This window comes from Clupea harengus, chromosome 13 (assembly GCF_900700415.2).
Source record: "Clupea harengus chromosome 13, Ch_v2.0.2, whole genome shotgun sequence".
NCBI classification, from domain to species: Eukaryota; Metazoa; Chordata; class Actinopteri; order Clupeiformes; family Clupeidae; genus Clupea; species Clupea harengus.
This window is the reverse complement of record NC_045164.1, coordinates 14576246-14594223: the sequence shown is the minus strand read 5'-3', so window position 1 is coordinate 14594223 and position 17978 is coordinate 14576246. Positions and strand designations below refer to the sequence as shown.

Below are 17978 nucleotides of genomic sequence, written 5' to 3'. Positions count from 1 at the left end.
TGAATGGACAAAGCGGAGGCAAAGAATCATGTGACACCTTAAGCTATAATTACTATACCCTGCATACATAGAGATATAAGGCAAGGGTATCTACCACCTCCTTCCTTCCTTCCACCATTGACTTGTGTGTTTAGCTTGGCTCCATGCTGAGGGGGCCCTTCATCATGACACATGTCTGTTTGACTCAACAGTGCAGCCTTGTCTGCTGCCTACACAAGGTGCAACATTTGTATGGGTCTATAGCCTTTGTGTTGGATAACATAGAATTCACTACACCAAACCAAAGGTTGAAACTGTGAATAGGGAGAAACTGTCAAACTTCATGCATTAACAGGGCTGAGTTATCAAACATGTTTTCACAGAGCACAGTCCCCAGATGAGGAGTTTAAATCACTGTAATACTTAGCTACTGGCTGATTGGTATTGGGAGTGTTTTTGAAGAGCAACAGCACTTCACACCACTTTCCAGAACTAGGAGAGGCAGGGGGGGGGGGGGGGTAATGACAGGATGTTTGGGGGATTAGCCCAGTGTGTCATCATAGGCTTGTGGCTGGATAAGATAATTATAGTAATGTTTCTGTGTTCTATCCTTCTCTGTCAACTTTCTGCACTTGATTATCACAATCCTTATCAATGAGTGCATCACAGAGATTTGTACCATGACAAAAATACTGTACATCACGCAGGCCTAATAAAAAAAAGAGCACAACATACCCTGGCCACATATATGGAGCTGTACTCAAAGCATGCCTTTGTCAGAGGGCACTTGCCTTACATTTACTGCGGCACATGGAAAGGATCATTCTATCTGTCTTCCATGGCAAACAATGTTGTCTCTTCTATCTCCCATTAGGCCTCCGGACATCCGTCACTTTGTCTCAATGGACTCCCTTCACTCAATCTTAAGCCTCAGAGTTTTGGAGCGCATTAAAATAATTATGATATCATCCCTCCAATGACATTACGGGCCAGACCTAGTTGAGCACAATTCACAACAAGTTACACACTGCCCCACTGTCAGACCCTCCACAGCTGAGTACATTCTATTTATTCTTTAAAGTCTAGAACAGTGTTTTTAAATAGAAAATGGTATTTGGAGAATATAAACTGAATAAGTCATAATGTTGCATCATTCACTTTTACTGACTTTCACTCGGCTACACATCTTTTCTTATGTATTATGCATTGTGTTTGGGCGAAAGGCAGATTAAAATAAATGAAAATAATGTACCAATTTCCTGCTCTCCTAAACAGACACAGGAGGTGAACACTGCAACAGTTGTAATCTATCGGCAAAGGAAACATGAGTGACCAAATCCAATAAATTACAACATTGTTGTGAACGGATGATCACAGGCAAAAACACAGATTTTTGTAAGATGTCACATTGAACTGAGTCAATGTAATTTTTCCACGAAAGAAAGAAAGGAAGACAGACACAGACAGACAGACAGACAGACAGAAAGAAAGTATATCTGTTAAGCAGCCTCTTGTATGTTGAAATGCAGCGCCTGGTTAGCCTTAATAAGAATTCCGCCACATGTTGTAGCTGAGCGGAGATGATGCTGGATTACATTTCCAGGAGGTGTCCATGATTGGGGGGGCCTGAGGGGAGGACTGCTGCACTCCCTCTTCAGGGATTTAAGAAGATGAACCCCCTAAGATGAGCTGCAGGCCTGCCCCTGAGATAACCAGTGCACTCTCACAGAGATCTTAAGAGAAACAGCCTCCCTGCGTGTAGGGAGCAGGGAGTGAAGAATAACACCACCTCCAGCTCAGTCACCAAAAGCTTTCAGCTCAGTGAGGGAAGAGCCATGGAAAATTATGCTTTTAACAAAAGATTATGTTAGGTCCTCCTGGAGAGCATTCAGCCGTTGTGCGTTTGTTTTTATGAAGTGGACTGGTATCAACTTGGATTGAGCTACGGGCCAGATAGTGAGTTGTGTTCAAGAACACAGAAGAGGAGAATTCATCCGCCATGTCTAAAACCCTCTACACTGCGTGACTAAAGAAAGTACAGGACCACTACAGTCAGTCAGAGTACAAAAACAAAAACAAAAAAAATCTTGCTGAGGCTGTTCTGAAAAGGACCCTGTAGCAGCTTACCAATAACGTAATAAAATGCCTGAACCAATAACATAATGACTTTTTGCAAATATAGTAATAAGTATAGGTTGGTTATGACATTATTAGTTAAAAAATAATAATCTAATACCTGGAGCCAATAATGTAATAATATCACTTTACTTCAGTTTTATTTATTGGATATAAAGTGTTGCACTTGCGTGACACTTACTCTTACTGTTGCCTCTTTCAAGTAGCTGCTTAAAAAGCTGACCACACACACACACACACACTTACTCTCTCTCTAAGAATGATGACTATTTGTTTGTGGTATTTGATGGTTAGCCATATTTTCACCCCTGACCTCTACTCCTTAACCATTTGAATACCAAATGATCTACGCATGTTTGCAAACACAAACACAATTACTCTTATGTCATATAATATGTAATCTATATCGGTGTTAGGGAGCAGTAAACTGCATGTAATTAAACTAGTAGTTACATTTTACAGTAGCTTGCTGGTTGGTCAACTACATTCAAATTTGCATAGAGATTCAAGTAGTTAAATTACTTTTTTGCAGTTAACTACTGAATTTACAACAAAACAATAAACAGAAAGAAATTTGTTTTAATGTACCGTTGCTTCTCTACTATAATTGGACCTCCTTTGACCAACCCTGCCTCCTTTTTTCCATCCTGACCACTGTGAAGGCATGCCCTCATCAGGCAGTCATTCCCACACCTGACCTGTGAGTAGTGCATGTGCAAAAGGGCAGGAGTTGCTCAGTGCTCACACAGTGACGTCATCATGGATAAACCTCCGGAAACACAGTCTGAGAAAGTGTCGCTGTGGCCATATTCAAGAAAATTCATGAGACTGACTAGTTCTCAGAGTTAGGACCAAGGTGGCGTCGCCATGAATGCGGTGCTAACTGAGTTTGGGGGAAAACAAAGTTTGGTTGCATTTTGGCCTTTCGTCCACACGCCAATGTCGTTTCTGGGTCCTGAAAGCGCATATGTTTAAAGTCGCCATGTGGGTAGGCGAAAACAGAGCTTTCTGAAAACAATGACGACACAGCCCCAACTTTATCCAATCACCTTCCATTCTCCATGAAGGCTGAGCTACGCCCTCCAAAGCCTCCACCACGTCCTCAGTGGCAAGAATAGAAAATCTGTTTTTGATGGTCACATCCCAGTTGTCAGCCAATTCATTTGATTTCTACTAGGAGGAAGCAATCTATTGGAACCATCAGTGGCCAAAGCTTTTTCTGTGTTCATTTAGTGACACTAAATGCTAGCAACTTTTTTTCTCTGTCTCATAGCGCGACCTTTGCCCACTAATGCTGATGGTTGTGAAAACATTGGTCCTCTTCACTATAACCATTACGTACTTATACACATATTAGGCAGCCGAGCTCTGCCCACTCACTTTGTCTCTTTCTTCCCCTCCTAGTCTAGACTGTCTCTGCTGTGGGATGCTGCTGTAGCCTCTCCACCTGATCTGCACACACACACACACACACACACACACACACACACACACACACACACACTCCTAGTCTAGGCTGTCTCTGCTGTGGGATACTGCTCTAGCCTCTCCACCTGATCTAAACACACACACACACACACACACGCACGCACGCACGCACGCACGCACGCACGTGACATTTGACAATAAATCAAACTTAAACACACAGTTAAACACAAAGTACATTATTATATAATCGGCTTCGATTTTCACATTTTTAGCTATTTTGTTTGGTAGGTTCACACATTATCTGCTTTTATTACCATTAAGAACAGACAAATTGTTACATTATTGGCAGTTTTTACATTATCTGTAGTTATTACAGTTAGACATTAAAAATACATTTTCCATTCTAAAAGTTTGAATACTTACTATCAATTAGCCAACACTGGTTTTAGTATTCAATGCCACAAAAAAACAGTGAATGCTTGCTACAGTCCCTCATGAGGAACTCTGGCTATCTTTTCATAGCTTCCGGATATTCTTTTCATTTTCAGCACCTCAAGCAACCTCCATTGGTTTTACGACTTCAAAACCCACCTCATGAAAAAATCAGGAGGTATCTGACATGTGTCCCCCTGCCCTGATGGCATGCCAACACCAAAGGCCAGAATTGATTTTCTGTAAAGCAGGACAGGATTAGCCCCCTTTAGGGATTAGCTGCCTCATCAAGGCCTGAGGGTTTGCTATAAAACTAATAATTAATTTAAACTGCCTGGCCCATGGAAGGATTCGGAATCACTGCACAGAGCCAACCGCGTGTGACTACTAGCACCTCACTGTGCAACGATCTGATCTTCACCCCCACAGTTTGTCAGTCAGAATCAGCTACTGCTGTCACCTCATAATATGGCTAGAGAGGCTATATCAATACAAAATACGGTTACACTTTCATTTACTTTAGCTTTACCTGCCAGTATAATGCTTTGGAATAATGTATCGCTCTCATTTAATTACTCTATGGTAATGGTACATGTTCCTTCATTCCATTGTTGTTCATGTATCTGATTGCATTCAGCCCACAGCATCCCACTGTACAAAGGCTCCTCAATCAATACAAAGCACATGTGCGGCTAGTGATGGCAGACAGGTAAACAATCCGCAAATTAAGGGTGAGAAACAGGAGAAAAATCAGCCCAACAGCAAGCTTTCGTCACTCTCCAGAGTGAGACTCTGTTTGACCCAAATGGTGGGTCAGAGCTCCTTCCTCTGTGAGTGGAACTGGTATCAACCTTTGAAGCCTCAACATTCTCAGCGTCGTCTTTTGGGGAGAGGGAGAACAGCATCTCCATTCAAACACAGAGACCATGTCTCCGTCATGGATTCACAGTGAATACGCATGAAATCCAAGCTATGCGTGCTCTTTGGGAAAACAACCCCTGCAACAAAGATCAAGAACTGTGAACTAATCATGGGGTTTCAGCTGATGGTTGGTGTATGTCTGGATACGCTATGTTCTTTACATTCCTCACAACAGTGCATTGCATAAACACTGCTTTAAGCAAGGGACTAATTCATCTACTAGATGTCAATGTTTTAGGAGAAAAGCAAAACAACTCACTACACAGCAGAATATGAAATGTCAAACCACAAATTTCTTTGCATTTCTTTCCCAAACTGGATGGAATACAAACAGATGTTACATGTAGAGAGGCTGTGAAATTCCTCCCTTTTAGCTCGCTGCCAATGAGGGATCCTGCAGCAGTGGAAGGTAACAGGATTTCACCTGAAAGCCTTTCATCTTATTGACACACAAATGCTGCTCAGATCTGAAGAGTGCAGCTCCGTGTTGGGGCAGCCCAGTCGGCCTATGAAGAGCATGCTCAGGAGGCCCTCTTTCCTCCACCTCCTCCTCCTCCTCCTCCTCCTCCTTTTTGGTTTTGTGCTTTGGAGCCCCTGTGTCTGTGTTCAGGCATGGAGCTGAACAGACCAAAGGCCCCAGACACTAAGAGAAAATAAACGACTCCTCTCTTAAGAACAAGAAAGAATAGCAGCTCCGAAGGGAGACCCTTAAATATCATGGTGTGTCTGGACAATGACAGAGGGATAGTAGAGAACGGGAGTAAACAACAAGTGCTTACTCCACAAACTCCTCAGAAACGCCCACAAGAGTCCCATCCCCTGGAGCGGGTTCTGTCAGTGCCATAGAAAAAGAACTGACATAAGCATACCAGTGATGACATGAGGGAGAGGTGTGTTTTACAGACGCCGTGTTTAAATACCATAATGGTTTAAGACTTTAGCGTGTCATATTGTTGAAACAGCACTCCCTGCATCAGACTGTCCCAAATTCAGACGGCCTATGTAAACACCCTCCTGAGGCCTTGTGTATCCAACTGATATCTGCTAATGAAGATGGCGGTTTAAGGGACAGTCACGGCTATTGCTGGCGAAGCCTGAGAGAGATGCGAGGGAGTTTATCAGCAATGTGAACGGAAAATGTGTTGCAGCTGTGTTCAAAATGTGCTGCAGCTGTTTAAACCATGCATGCCTTTGGTATTTGGCAAGGGATGGAAAAATAGCCGCCATTTTGAGTCGGTACAGGTTTGCAAATTGGACATCGCCCTGTGGTACCTCACTCCACACCAGCACTAAAACAAAAACCCAGACTTCGAGATCAAACCTATTGTTTTATCCGCCATTTGTCTGAACCTTAGAGTAAGTATTCTTCAATAATGACACATGCTTAAAGGAGTAGATATGAGATGACAGGATTCGTATTGAGTTTTATGGTGGCAAAATATATTCTCATAGTCTCAGTATCCATCACAATGCCCCTAGAAAAGTAATTGCCCCCCTAAACCTGAAAACATGAGAAGAGCTGCAATCATCTTTTCAAATCCTGGCACGATAAAGCCTGTGTATCTGTCTTCACTTTTCAGCTCTACTCTCCAGGAGAGAGTGTGGGAGACGGATCATCATGAAGCAACCAAACTGCTACAGCAATACCAAGGGGTACTCCTTTGTTCCACTTCCAAACAACTAACCTTTTTTGCCTTTTGGGAAACGTCCAGTGGAAGTAAAAAGTATAGCACTCTCTCTCTTTCTCTCCCCCTCTCTATCTCTTTTTCTCTCTTTCTCTCCCCCTCTATCTCTTTTTCTGCTTGAAAGCTCTAATAAGTTCCATGCCTCAGAGTTGCTTACATCATTAATCAGAGAGATAGCTTTGTGTGAGAGAGAACATAAACTGGAAGTGAGCCATGAGCGAACACAGATTTAGCTTTGCCACCCTGACATACCCAACAGCACTGGCAGCAGTTCTGTAAAGAGTTCTATATCAGCACTCAGATCCTCACTGCCTACACACACTCGACAAACAGAGGTGTTACTAGTGTCATCTCTGGATGGCCATTTGGATTATTCAGGTGGGCAACAACAAAACATATTGCTTTTCCTAAATGGGGTGTGTGAACAAGGCCATAGTTTAATTTGTGAGTGTGTGTGTGTGTGTGCGTGTGTGTGTGTGTGTGTGTTCACTTCAGTGAAAAAGTTAAAAATAATAATAATAATACATTTCTGTAAGAAAGAATTATTTAATGATGAGCATGTGTATGTATGAAGAACATTTGTGAGCACATTTTGGTTTGATGCCGGGATAGTTCTGCCTGATATAACCAATATGATTAGCAGATGCAATTAAATATGTGTTTTATTATTATTCATTTTTATATATTTTTGTATTTTTTTTTTTTATTTGCTTTGTTTGTGTGTGTAAAGGAATGTAGAACTCCTAGAATGCAATGGATAGCTAGCTAGGGTAAACATCAATAAAGGTAAAAGAAGACAAATTAGTAAGTTAGGCAGTATAAAGAAATGTTCTGTTTCACACAGGCTACTTGCTGCATGCTGCGTTTAGATCTAAAGGGCAATTTATGGTCGTCCGTTTACAGACACACAGAGACACGGAGAGCCCTCTCCGACGTTGAAAACCCTCTCCGTGGCCTGACGTGCACCTCCCAAATTTTGTAACTATCCGACTCCGTCAATAAATAAATCAGTATCAATGCTTTACAACACCCACAACCGTCGGAGAACCAAAAATGAAAACGAGTCCGTCGAGGCAACTGCGTGACCACGGAGTAACAGAGTCGTAGAAGTATATTTCGGCCTTAAGATGATGTTTGTTAAATGACCGGATCACCTGCACTAAAGCTTTTCACAGCTTGTCCAAAATTGGCTGGGATGGGCTATCCATATTTAAGACAGGAGCAGACATGGCAGAGCTGGAGGAAGGTAGCTCTGGATTTTGTGGAGGACACCTAGCATTCTGTAAAAGTATTTTATAACCAACAAGCTGTCCAGTGACTAGCAAAAAATCAGCTATATCTAGCCTGGAGCTGGCTAGCTAGCTGCGTAATCACTAAACCAAAGGTCACCAAGTGAGCTGGTATTATCAGTTTTCACCAGATTGCTAAGAGCAGCTAGCTACAAACAGGTTTTGCAGCTAACTTAACAATGTCTGTACTGTCCACATGTGTGGTTTGGCAATAATGTAAAGGAGCAGAGCATTTTTTGATGACCAGTGGCAAAATTGCAGAAAACTATGAAGGCTTAAAAAAGTAGCTCTAACAGGTGATTCCTCTTAGTGGGCAGCGCCCACCCAAGCCCACTTGTTGACACGGCCCATTCTACAAAATGCCTCCTCACCACACGTCAGCAATAAATTATACAGCTGAATTTATTTCTATTGACATGGTCTGCAGGCAACACTTGGGGGCTCATCTTCAAGTTCTTAAAATGCCTTTAATTATGTAGGAGGAAAAAGTCTTGGTGCTGAAAAAAATCTTCCAAAAAGTCAACTACAAGACAACTTCTGTGATTCTACAGAGTCCAGCCTTTAAAAAGTAGGTATCTAAATACGTCAAAACAAAGAAGGGAGAACGTCCACTCAGAGGGCGGCATGAGGTCAGCCTATAAAAATCCATCACTCAGTTTGTGCTCTGCTAAAACGCTAAGGAAACATATTGTAGATTTTAAGAGCCCTTTTACTCAGCCAGACTGAGTACTAAAACTAATTGGATTTCTGTCAATGGAAAAATATATATTCCTGGGAAGACTTTGAACTCCATAACGCTGACGGCACAACAGCACATGAGGGACCGGCTTCTGCCACATGCCAAATGCGAGAGAGGAAAATTAAATCGGTGGTCAACATAAAATATTAAAATAGCATGGTATCGAATTTTTGAAAAATGATGTCAGGGACCATTCATTAGGTCCACAAACGCAGTGAATTAAGCTATATTTAGTGGGTGATAATTGAAATCATAGCTGTAGTCATTACCACTGACATGTTTCTAAATAATACCCAATAAATTTCCCCTCTATTTGAGAGGACCCAGTGACAGCTGGCAGTGCTAGCAAACATAAAGTACAGAAACTATTACTCTCCCCTATGTGACTGGGCTTCCTATTCGCTCGTCCTTAAAGCCAATAAAATGTCAGCTTTTATTCTACCCCTCTGAAGCACTGGCTCTATGTCAGCGCACCCCTCTAAAGCCGTGCCACAAAAAGCTGAAGGGCTGTAAATCAGTGTGTCACAGGCACGCCATCAGTCTTGGGATATACAATAAAAAGGGGATGCAGTTATAAAAGGAATGCCATTGGTGCCCAATATATATTTAATTTGAACAAAAAGAACATAAAGATGTTCCATTCTGCTCTGTCCCAACAGCCTAAGATATGCTCAGATTGGGGAGCCGAACGTCTGGAAGAGTGCTTGCCTGATGGGGATGCTGACAGTGATTTACTGATAATTCTATAGCCATCAGTGGGCTTTTGTTATGTTGTAACTGTGAAATACTGATTTATACTGTATTGTTGAAGGGAACTTTACTACTGAGATCTGACAGGGTGGATATGGCTCGCCCCACAAGAGCACTATTTAATGGTGGGGGCAAAGATGCAAAAGATTGATTCTGTTTGCTTTCTCAGAGTTTTCTGTGAAAAAGAGGCTGTCGGTCAAAAATACTTTTGAGTGTCGGCAACAAGCACCACAAGGGTGAGGGAGTAAGTCTAGGAGTACTCAGTCACACTTCACAGCTAAAGAATAAAAGCTATGATTACTGTATACAGAGGAATGATTACATAGAGGCATCACATAAAGCTCTGTTTACACTGTTGGACTAATTCAATCCTTAATGGTAGACAATAACTTGAGGTCATCCTTAAATCACTATAGTGAACGAAACATTTTCAACAAAGAACATCCCAAAAGGAAAATGTGCTAAATGGTGGGGGAGGATTTAGCCATATAAAACAAGCCTATAACAAACGGTAATTAACGCACAGAAAAGCAGAGCCCTCTGACTGTAACCCTCGGGATACCAGAACTCCTAGGTAAAGCACAGTACAGCCAGAACAATGCAAAGAGCATATGCATGCCCTGAGGATGTACAGGTATAAAATCTACAGGAGGCACTGCACCACACGATACCCTTAGAAGAGAGGTTATGAGGTGGGGAAAGCTAGGCTTATGTCTACATATTAAAATGCATGGAGCACTAATACCTGTACTTCAGCTCATGTTAAACAAGCAAGGCAACAGAGAGAGCCTTTAATGAGGACCATGTTTGCTGTGGTTTGGCTGCAGTGTGTGAAAGCAAAATGTTTTCTATCAGATACAAGATTGTCATCTTACCAAAACAGAGACTGCAAAACTTGCCTGCAAGGACTTCTCAAAACAAATTTGGCAGGACCTGATGATCCCTTCCTATTGCTGGCTGGATCAACTCTGGAGCTATTTTGTTAGCATGCTCAGCCACAGAGAGCTTTTCCCTTGGCCAGGGTTTCCCCTGTGATGTACCAAGCCTTTGTTTACGTAGAAACGGCAATGTTATCCTCAAAAAAAGATAGAATTAAGCTAGGGACAAGCAGACTGACTAATGCACCTCTATACAATGTGATTTTTGTTTTCATCAGCTCACTGCCATTGAGTGGTTTCATCATTTTCATAATAGTATGAGCAACCCTAAACTCTACCATGCCAAGCTAGTCCATGTGCACAATAACAATTCCCTTGTGTTGTGCTCAGGACACAGAAGACATAGAAAGATACTGCAGCTGCTGTCTATGGAAAGGGCCAGGAGTTACTAAACTAGGTTATTTCAATTCATGTGTGCTTTACAGACACCGAAGCCAAAATAGCTGTAAAACGTTATGATAAACCAGAGAAAAGGCGAATGGGAATGAAATATTGTCTCGAGTAAATGGTAAAGACTATTCTTACACTATCATGCTGTACACTACAGGTAGTACACTGTTAGGGATGTTCTGCTAACATGGGCCAAAAATGAAAAGATGTCAGATATGTGACATTAAATATTGTTATCAAAGAAACACAGTTGTCCTCATGTTCCAAAATAGTGTTTAAGGGCATAATTCAGACACTTCTCCTATTCTTTTAACTTGCATATTATCTGCATATATGAGCATCTCAAATAGATTAAAAAAATGAAACACAATGAAAACCTCTTCTGCTGTTGTCACTTCCCATTTATTGACATGGTGATGCCTCATACTGGCTTGTGCCAATAGTAGGCTCCTCCAATACAAGCATCTACCTAGGTCTGATGGAAAAGGACCACTTTGTGTCTGTGACACTCATTTGTAAATTAACAGGAGCCTTTCTGTGTTGACACACAGGGACTTGACGAATACAGTCTAACCAATGATGAATCAAAAGAGACAGATGACGGAGCCATGAGCTGCAAAGCACTGCTATAATGTGCCTTAGATATGAATATAAAATGACACAGCTGACAGGCCATACAAGGTTTTTATTTCATTTCACAATGTACCCAGCCACCATCTTTGTCTTCTTTGTTCTCTTTTCATCAGGCTACTTACACTTGGTCGTGACAGCCGGATAAGATTGAAAGCACTTTCGTTTGAAAATGCCTGTTAGCATACTTGATTCGTCATTAAAATGCAAAACTGCTGCCATCACAGACATATACAATTCAAGGTGGGGTTCTGCAGAGTAAAAGCTTGACATGGATGCTTTTTGCCAGTAGAAAATGTCAGAAAATAATATATAGCAAGTTTGTGCATTTTCAAGTCAGTTGCAAATCAAGTTAATTCCACCTTGTGATATCTCTTACAAAATATCACAATATGTATTGTTTTCCACCCACAAGTAATGTAAAGTATGTGTTATAAATGACAAATATAGAGGCTGGTGTCCATAAGGGAGTGTAAAGCCTTATCCAAACACCCTTCTGTATTATCTTACAACATTCACACATGTGTACACGCCTTTGATGGGAAATCGATAAAATAGCTGGAGTATATTTTGCTGCTGCCAGCATAATGCCTCAAGACTGGGGACACAGTTTCACAGCTCTCAACCCAATACGAGGGAAGACAAAGGGATGCTTTTCGATGCATCCAAGTTGTAAGGGCTAGAGAAAAAAAAACAAAGATAACCTGAACTGACCACATTTCAAAGCCAATCCCTAAGCTTTTGTACATCACAGATGGCATGACAATAAGCAGGATGCACAAGCCTGTGTGACAGCATGTGAAGCTAGTGAAATCTGTGGAAACAAGTGATGGTTTGCCCAGGTTTCCAGTTGGACTGGAAAACGTTTCCTCTAGTGCCCAGTGGATTCTAGTGATGTGAAAGAAAGCCGACAAGACAATGATATCCTCCTGCTGCTCCAGTTGTATGTATCTCACCTTCACGCTTTTTGACAAATTGATGGGACACCTTGGGAAACAATGCATGGCTGCAGAAGACACATGTGACAGGCTAGCCTTGAAATCACCTTCAGCTCAAACTTACCTGATGTCTTTCACTCTTGCTCAGTCTAGCTCATTTTGAGGGGTACTGCATGGGTTTCCTTCTGTTTCAGGGTTTTGGTGCAGGTAGGGTTTAATAGGCACACTGAATGCTATTTTCATGTATGAATCGTATGGTGTAGTGAGCATCCTTGTATTGCTTAACTGTACAGCATTTAAAATTGTACTGTGTAAACAAGAAGTGATACCTTCACATATATATATATGATATTCAAGAGGGTTGTACACTATTTAAGATGGATACAACTGCAGTACACAGAGACCAGCACTTCGAGGCATTCAGCTGTATGCTGTTAAAAAACGGCTTTAGACCATTTTCATATGAATTTGTTGCCAGAACAGGATGTTTGTCTATTAGGGTTTTGACTCCGGCTCCCTGTGTAATTAGGGAGGGGATAGGCCACATCCTCCCTTTATTATAGTGATCACATGCCCCATTATAAATTGCATTTCACACTGCAAATCAACCCTACACTCAAGAGATCATATGACTCTCAAAAGCTCACTGTGATGGAGAACATGCTGTTTTCCCATCGCTAACTTTCCCCCCTTTGCTACTAGGACTGATTTACACTACACTACATTATCATTTCACAACAGAGGCATAGACTTGAATGAATCACCATTCGGATACACGTCTGCCAGTGCAAGGTAAGTACACAGCTCATATACACATAAACAAGCTGTTAGCAGTACACAACTATATGAATTGCCTTACATTAGTAGTCCATCATCTCTGTGTAAAGAAGAACACAAACCAAAATAATTCACATGTGATTTCAAACATAACTCCAACCAGTCACACCGAAAATATATTGGCCAGGAAGTGAAAGCAGCTGGTAGAACTGTCACTACTATTGGTGCAAATCTGACAGGTAACCAACCTGTTTGAAGCAAAATAACATGCTAGGCTACAAATATACATAGATGATAAAATGATCTATCTCCCAAAAAAAATACATTGCAACTGGACCTAAATGTCATGGCTGCCAGTCTTTTGACTGACACATCATCAGTATGAGGCATCAGAGCATGTAGTTTACACAGCAGAACACAGTCCTGCTAATTAGTTGCTAGCTACATGATTCAGGAGGTAAATTGTGGAAATGTTTTTTTCCTTAGTTGCCATGTCGTGTATAACTGTTATATGAGCGGGATCACTGGATTACTGAGTCAAAGTTTCATTTCCTTGAACTTTCAGTGCATGAAGCCTGTTGGTTTAGTAGTGCCACTTAACAACCTGACAGGAAGTCATCTTAGTGCTCATCATAGCCCTAACATAAACCCTCTCTCAATGTCAAAAAGATTAATAATAAATGTACCACTCTGACTGCTTATGGTAGCAGTTGATATGGCAAATATAACACATGACTGAGATATGATCAGTATGTATAATTCACTTACATGGATGTAGGATCCCCTGTCCAATCTATATTTTAACTTTCAATCTATATTTACAATTTAAGGATTGTGCCAAAGCAATAGTGCAATTGCTACGTAGTCCTCAATATGCCAATAATCCCACTCAATAAAGGACACAGACTGTGAAACACAGATAAAATCACAAAGTTATCACACATACCAAAAACACCAGACCGACAGACATTGCATAGCTCATACGAAGGGTGTGAACCGATCTATTCAGAAGCTCAGAAAAGATGCAATGACATTCACCCATCTATACCCAGATTGATTTATGGATGCTAAATCGATAGGTCTTCAAGAAACATCCTCTGGAATTTAATCTAAGAATATCATGCATATCATGTCTTTATATATCCACTACCAATCCAATATGTATTTAAGAAGCACTGTAACAATGTGTCTTATTTCATGTGTCAATTCATCCTCACAATTCACATAACAGGCTATCTTTTTTTAATTACTCAAAAGCTTGGGAAATTGCTTATATTGCTGATTATTCCTACCACACAAACACTAGGAAAGCCCACAACAAAACAAATTCAAATTCATTGAAAGTGTAATATGGATACCTTCAGCAACAGCTTGTTTTCTAAATGGGCAGTTTTGTTCTCCATACTTCTTCTCTGATACCCATACATTTAGATGTGACATGCTGGACCAGTGGCGAATTTAGGAATTAATGTGACAGACACAAGTGCAAAGCAAATCAATTAAGTGGAGGAATCCAAATTCTCAGCACAGATAAATGCTTCAAGACCACAATTTCCACATCACAGAAAGAGACCCCCATTCAGAGTCCCTCTCGGCCTGACAGGTCAAGAAAAGAAGTCTGAAACAAAAGCACCTTACAGCTATCATCTCTCCTCTTTTACTTGTCAGATCAACTTTGCCAGCTGTGCAGTTGAAATGGCACCCACCATACCAGCTGCCACAAGGTGATTCTTCATGTCCTGTCAAAGGAATCTTTTATACGACCTGCCGTGCATTAACATGTAATGTTTATTGATCAGCCCAATAATGGAGCTCAGCATGGGTCATCATGTGCTCTGATGCCTTGATGACACCCCGGACCACACTGAGGTGCATAATGCACACATTAAAGTGCACTTAATGTGAGGAGGCATTTTGGTTCATGACAGGCACTGAGAGTCACATTTTCAGTTGTTATCAATGTAGATGCACATGAAGACACCTCATTTCATCCTCAACACTCTGGAGCTTACAAGAGACATCCTACTATCTAATATTATTTATATTATGTTGTTAAAAATGCTTATTTCAAATGTGCAGGTGCCCAATATTTTGTGTAGACACGGGACATGGCATATGTTTGTCCCAATTGTAAGTGCGCTTATACCCCAGAGACGAAAAATACTCTTTTCTGATTGGCTGGCAGGTTGTCCATTTGTTCTCTACAACGAGACACCTATGAAGTAGACCCAGTCAAAAAGTGAATCACCATTACATAAATCCTGTCGAAACTTTGAATGGTAACTATAACGGCCATGTAAATAACGGTTTACTAAACGGTTTACTTTAATAAATGTTATCTGAAGAATTAACAAGCTGGTAAGCTAGCAAGCAGAATCCGAAACCGCTAGCAAGCTTAGCAACAGTACAATCAAATGTAACCAAGAAAACTACCCAACATTATCCTTGGACTCAACTAAAGAAAGTAGTACTACGAACTAAACCGGTTGCCCTCTTTTTAAACAGAACTATATGTTTTCTTTGTTGGCTATACATGCATGCCTAAATACACATGTGGCAACTGGGGTATAAGCAGGATAATGGCCTTCAAGGTGTCCTCTAGTGAGTCTAGTCAATTCCACAGCACACCAATTTGGCCATTGAAGATACAGCCTGCAGCTTTTGCTATATGAAAGATATGATGAGTGCTGTTTGCCATCTCAAAGGCAAACTAATTTTGCAACGTAAGATGCCTAGATGTTCAACATGCATTGGCCATTACAGGCCCATCAAAGGCAACTGCCTGTAAAGTAAACAAAGCATGTGGCCATGATGTCACCCGGTAGCTTTTACCTTATCTGCAAAGTTTGTATAAGTTACATTTTTGTGGCGTAGCAGAGGAGTTCGCCGGCCCCACGTCTGCATTGTTTGACTGACGGCCATCACAGCCTCTTGAAGACTGCCTTTACTGCTCTTTTCTCAGCCAATGGATGAGAGCGCTTGGTGTGGCAGATTTCTGTCCTACCATTCAAAAGGTTATGAGGAGTGGTTGATTCCATTGCTGTTAATAGAATTTTAATCAACACTCATTCTCTCGTGTCTCTAACCCCACCTGAATCTCTTAGGAGGATGTCCAAACCACAAGAGTCGGAATGTGAGGTCTGGAAATGCAAGGCTACTGTTTATCCACCAGTTCATAACGATATTGTGCTCTTACCTTAATCTGTTGAAACTGAGATCCAACCGTCTTGCAAATCCCCCAAATCTTTCTCCAAGAAAACCTGGAATGTCCTCACAGTCATGTCCAATGCAAGAAACCTGTTCCAGATATAACAAAGTGACAAGGGGTACTTCAGTTGCCAATGCAATATTTGACAACATTGCTGTTCATATAGCACTAGGTAAGACCTATTGATTGGTATTTCAGTCAGCTTTTGTCATTTCTTAATATGTATCCTTCTTGTGGGTGAGCACCTCTGTAGAGCAATGGACTTCATATTTTCACATTTTAACTTAAATCTTGACATGAAATATAACTAATCCTTTCCAGTACCTCTTAAAGCGTTTTCATTAAGTGTCAGGGTCACATGACTTTTAAGACTCCATATTGTTGTACGTTTTTTCTTTACCAAGTTGAATAAAACACATCCACAAGAAACTTGTCATTCACTGTCGTGTTTACTCACAGAAATCACCAACACAATCATACTCTTAGTTTCTAAGATTTATTCAAAACTTACTTGCGTTCCACTGACCACGATCATTGACTCGTTGTATGCCATTATGTTGTGACAGCTCAGAATATCCCAATAAACCCAAAGTTAAACGAGCTATGGTCTTCTGCTTACGTGCGCTTCAAAACTTAAATGTCCGAATAGTTTATGTTAGTGTTGTTGGCTTCTCTTCTCCACAACTTTACGATTCTCATTTAGGTTACTTCTTCCGCATGCTCAAGTCAGCTGATCTTTGAATGAACCACGCGCCACTCTTAAATTGCTAGATATGTCTGCTGGTACACGCGGGTACACATGACCTACTTAGGAATATGGCTGAAAACCTCCACATACAAATATATAGCTTATATTAGTCTTACTGACAAACTTAACTGTTGCTATTATGTTGACAGGTCGATTATAGTGTCGAAAGAGTTCTCTCAGCACAGTTAAAGTCTGGAAACAATGAATGCGCCTGTTTCAACCATTACCGTTGGACCACAGTTCTTCGGTCATATTTCAGCAGAGTTCCGCTCTTTTTAAACAATGTTGTTAGGTGTTGCGTTACGTTGAAACATTCATGAATAACCGTTCAGCGTCTGCTTTGTAGTTTAAATGTTGGTCAATTTTGAGGTTTAAACTCTGGGGAACAACGTCATCGCAATCCCTCCTACAAGCGGAAGCAGAATTTGGGAGAAATAGGTTGAGTCGCACAGCGGTCAGTTGATTTTCATCGTAGACCTTGGCAAGATTTGTTTTGCAGTTTCCCTTGCAAACTTGTGTGGTGTTGTGACGGGGTGCAAGGGCCAAACGAGAAAATAAAGGACTGTTGTTTTGGTTTTATATTTCTTACATCATCTGTTAACGATCGGTCGGAGCGCGTTAGACTAATTTCAGGTAAAGCGGTTTGCCGTGGTCTCCCTCTGAGTGTTGTTCCATGTTGGTTTGTGCATGTTCCTTTCAGAAATTACAAGTTATGTTTTCGAAATATCTTAATTCCTGTCACACTAGCAGTGTGACTCGAGAGACGGGTTTGACTGCAAAGCGTCAATAGCTGATTTCCATCACCGTTCCGACTGCTGCTAAATACGCTGAAGTTGGACTGGCAATGTGAATGCAACGCAAAAGAACTGCAGCCGACTCTGAATCATGGTCTCTGTACCTAACTACCTATTCATGTTTATAATAATTAAGTGTACGATCTGCAAAGTATTACCCGTTGAAAAACAAACGTTCTCCCGACAGAGCTGGCCT

General features: G+C 41.1%; 1 protein-coding gene across 1 annotated transcript in view; it reads right to left on the bottom strand.

Annotated features, from left to right (window-relative positions):
* The window catches only part of lrmda (leucine rich melanocyte differentiation associated), a 203515-nt gene extending 185537 nt beyond the window's left edge, over positions 1-17978 (bottom strand). Inside the window, exons 1-2 of the mRNA XM_012838421.3 lie at positions 16752-17978; positions 16229-16329 (exon numbers count right to left, since the gene is read on the bottom strand). Coding sequence (XP_012693875.1) covers positions 16229-16329; positions 16752-16793 — 143 coding nt within the window. The 5' untranslated portion in view covers positions 16794-17978. The remainder of the gene's footprint in view (positions 1-16228; positions 16330-16751) is intronic.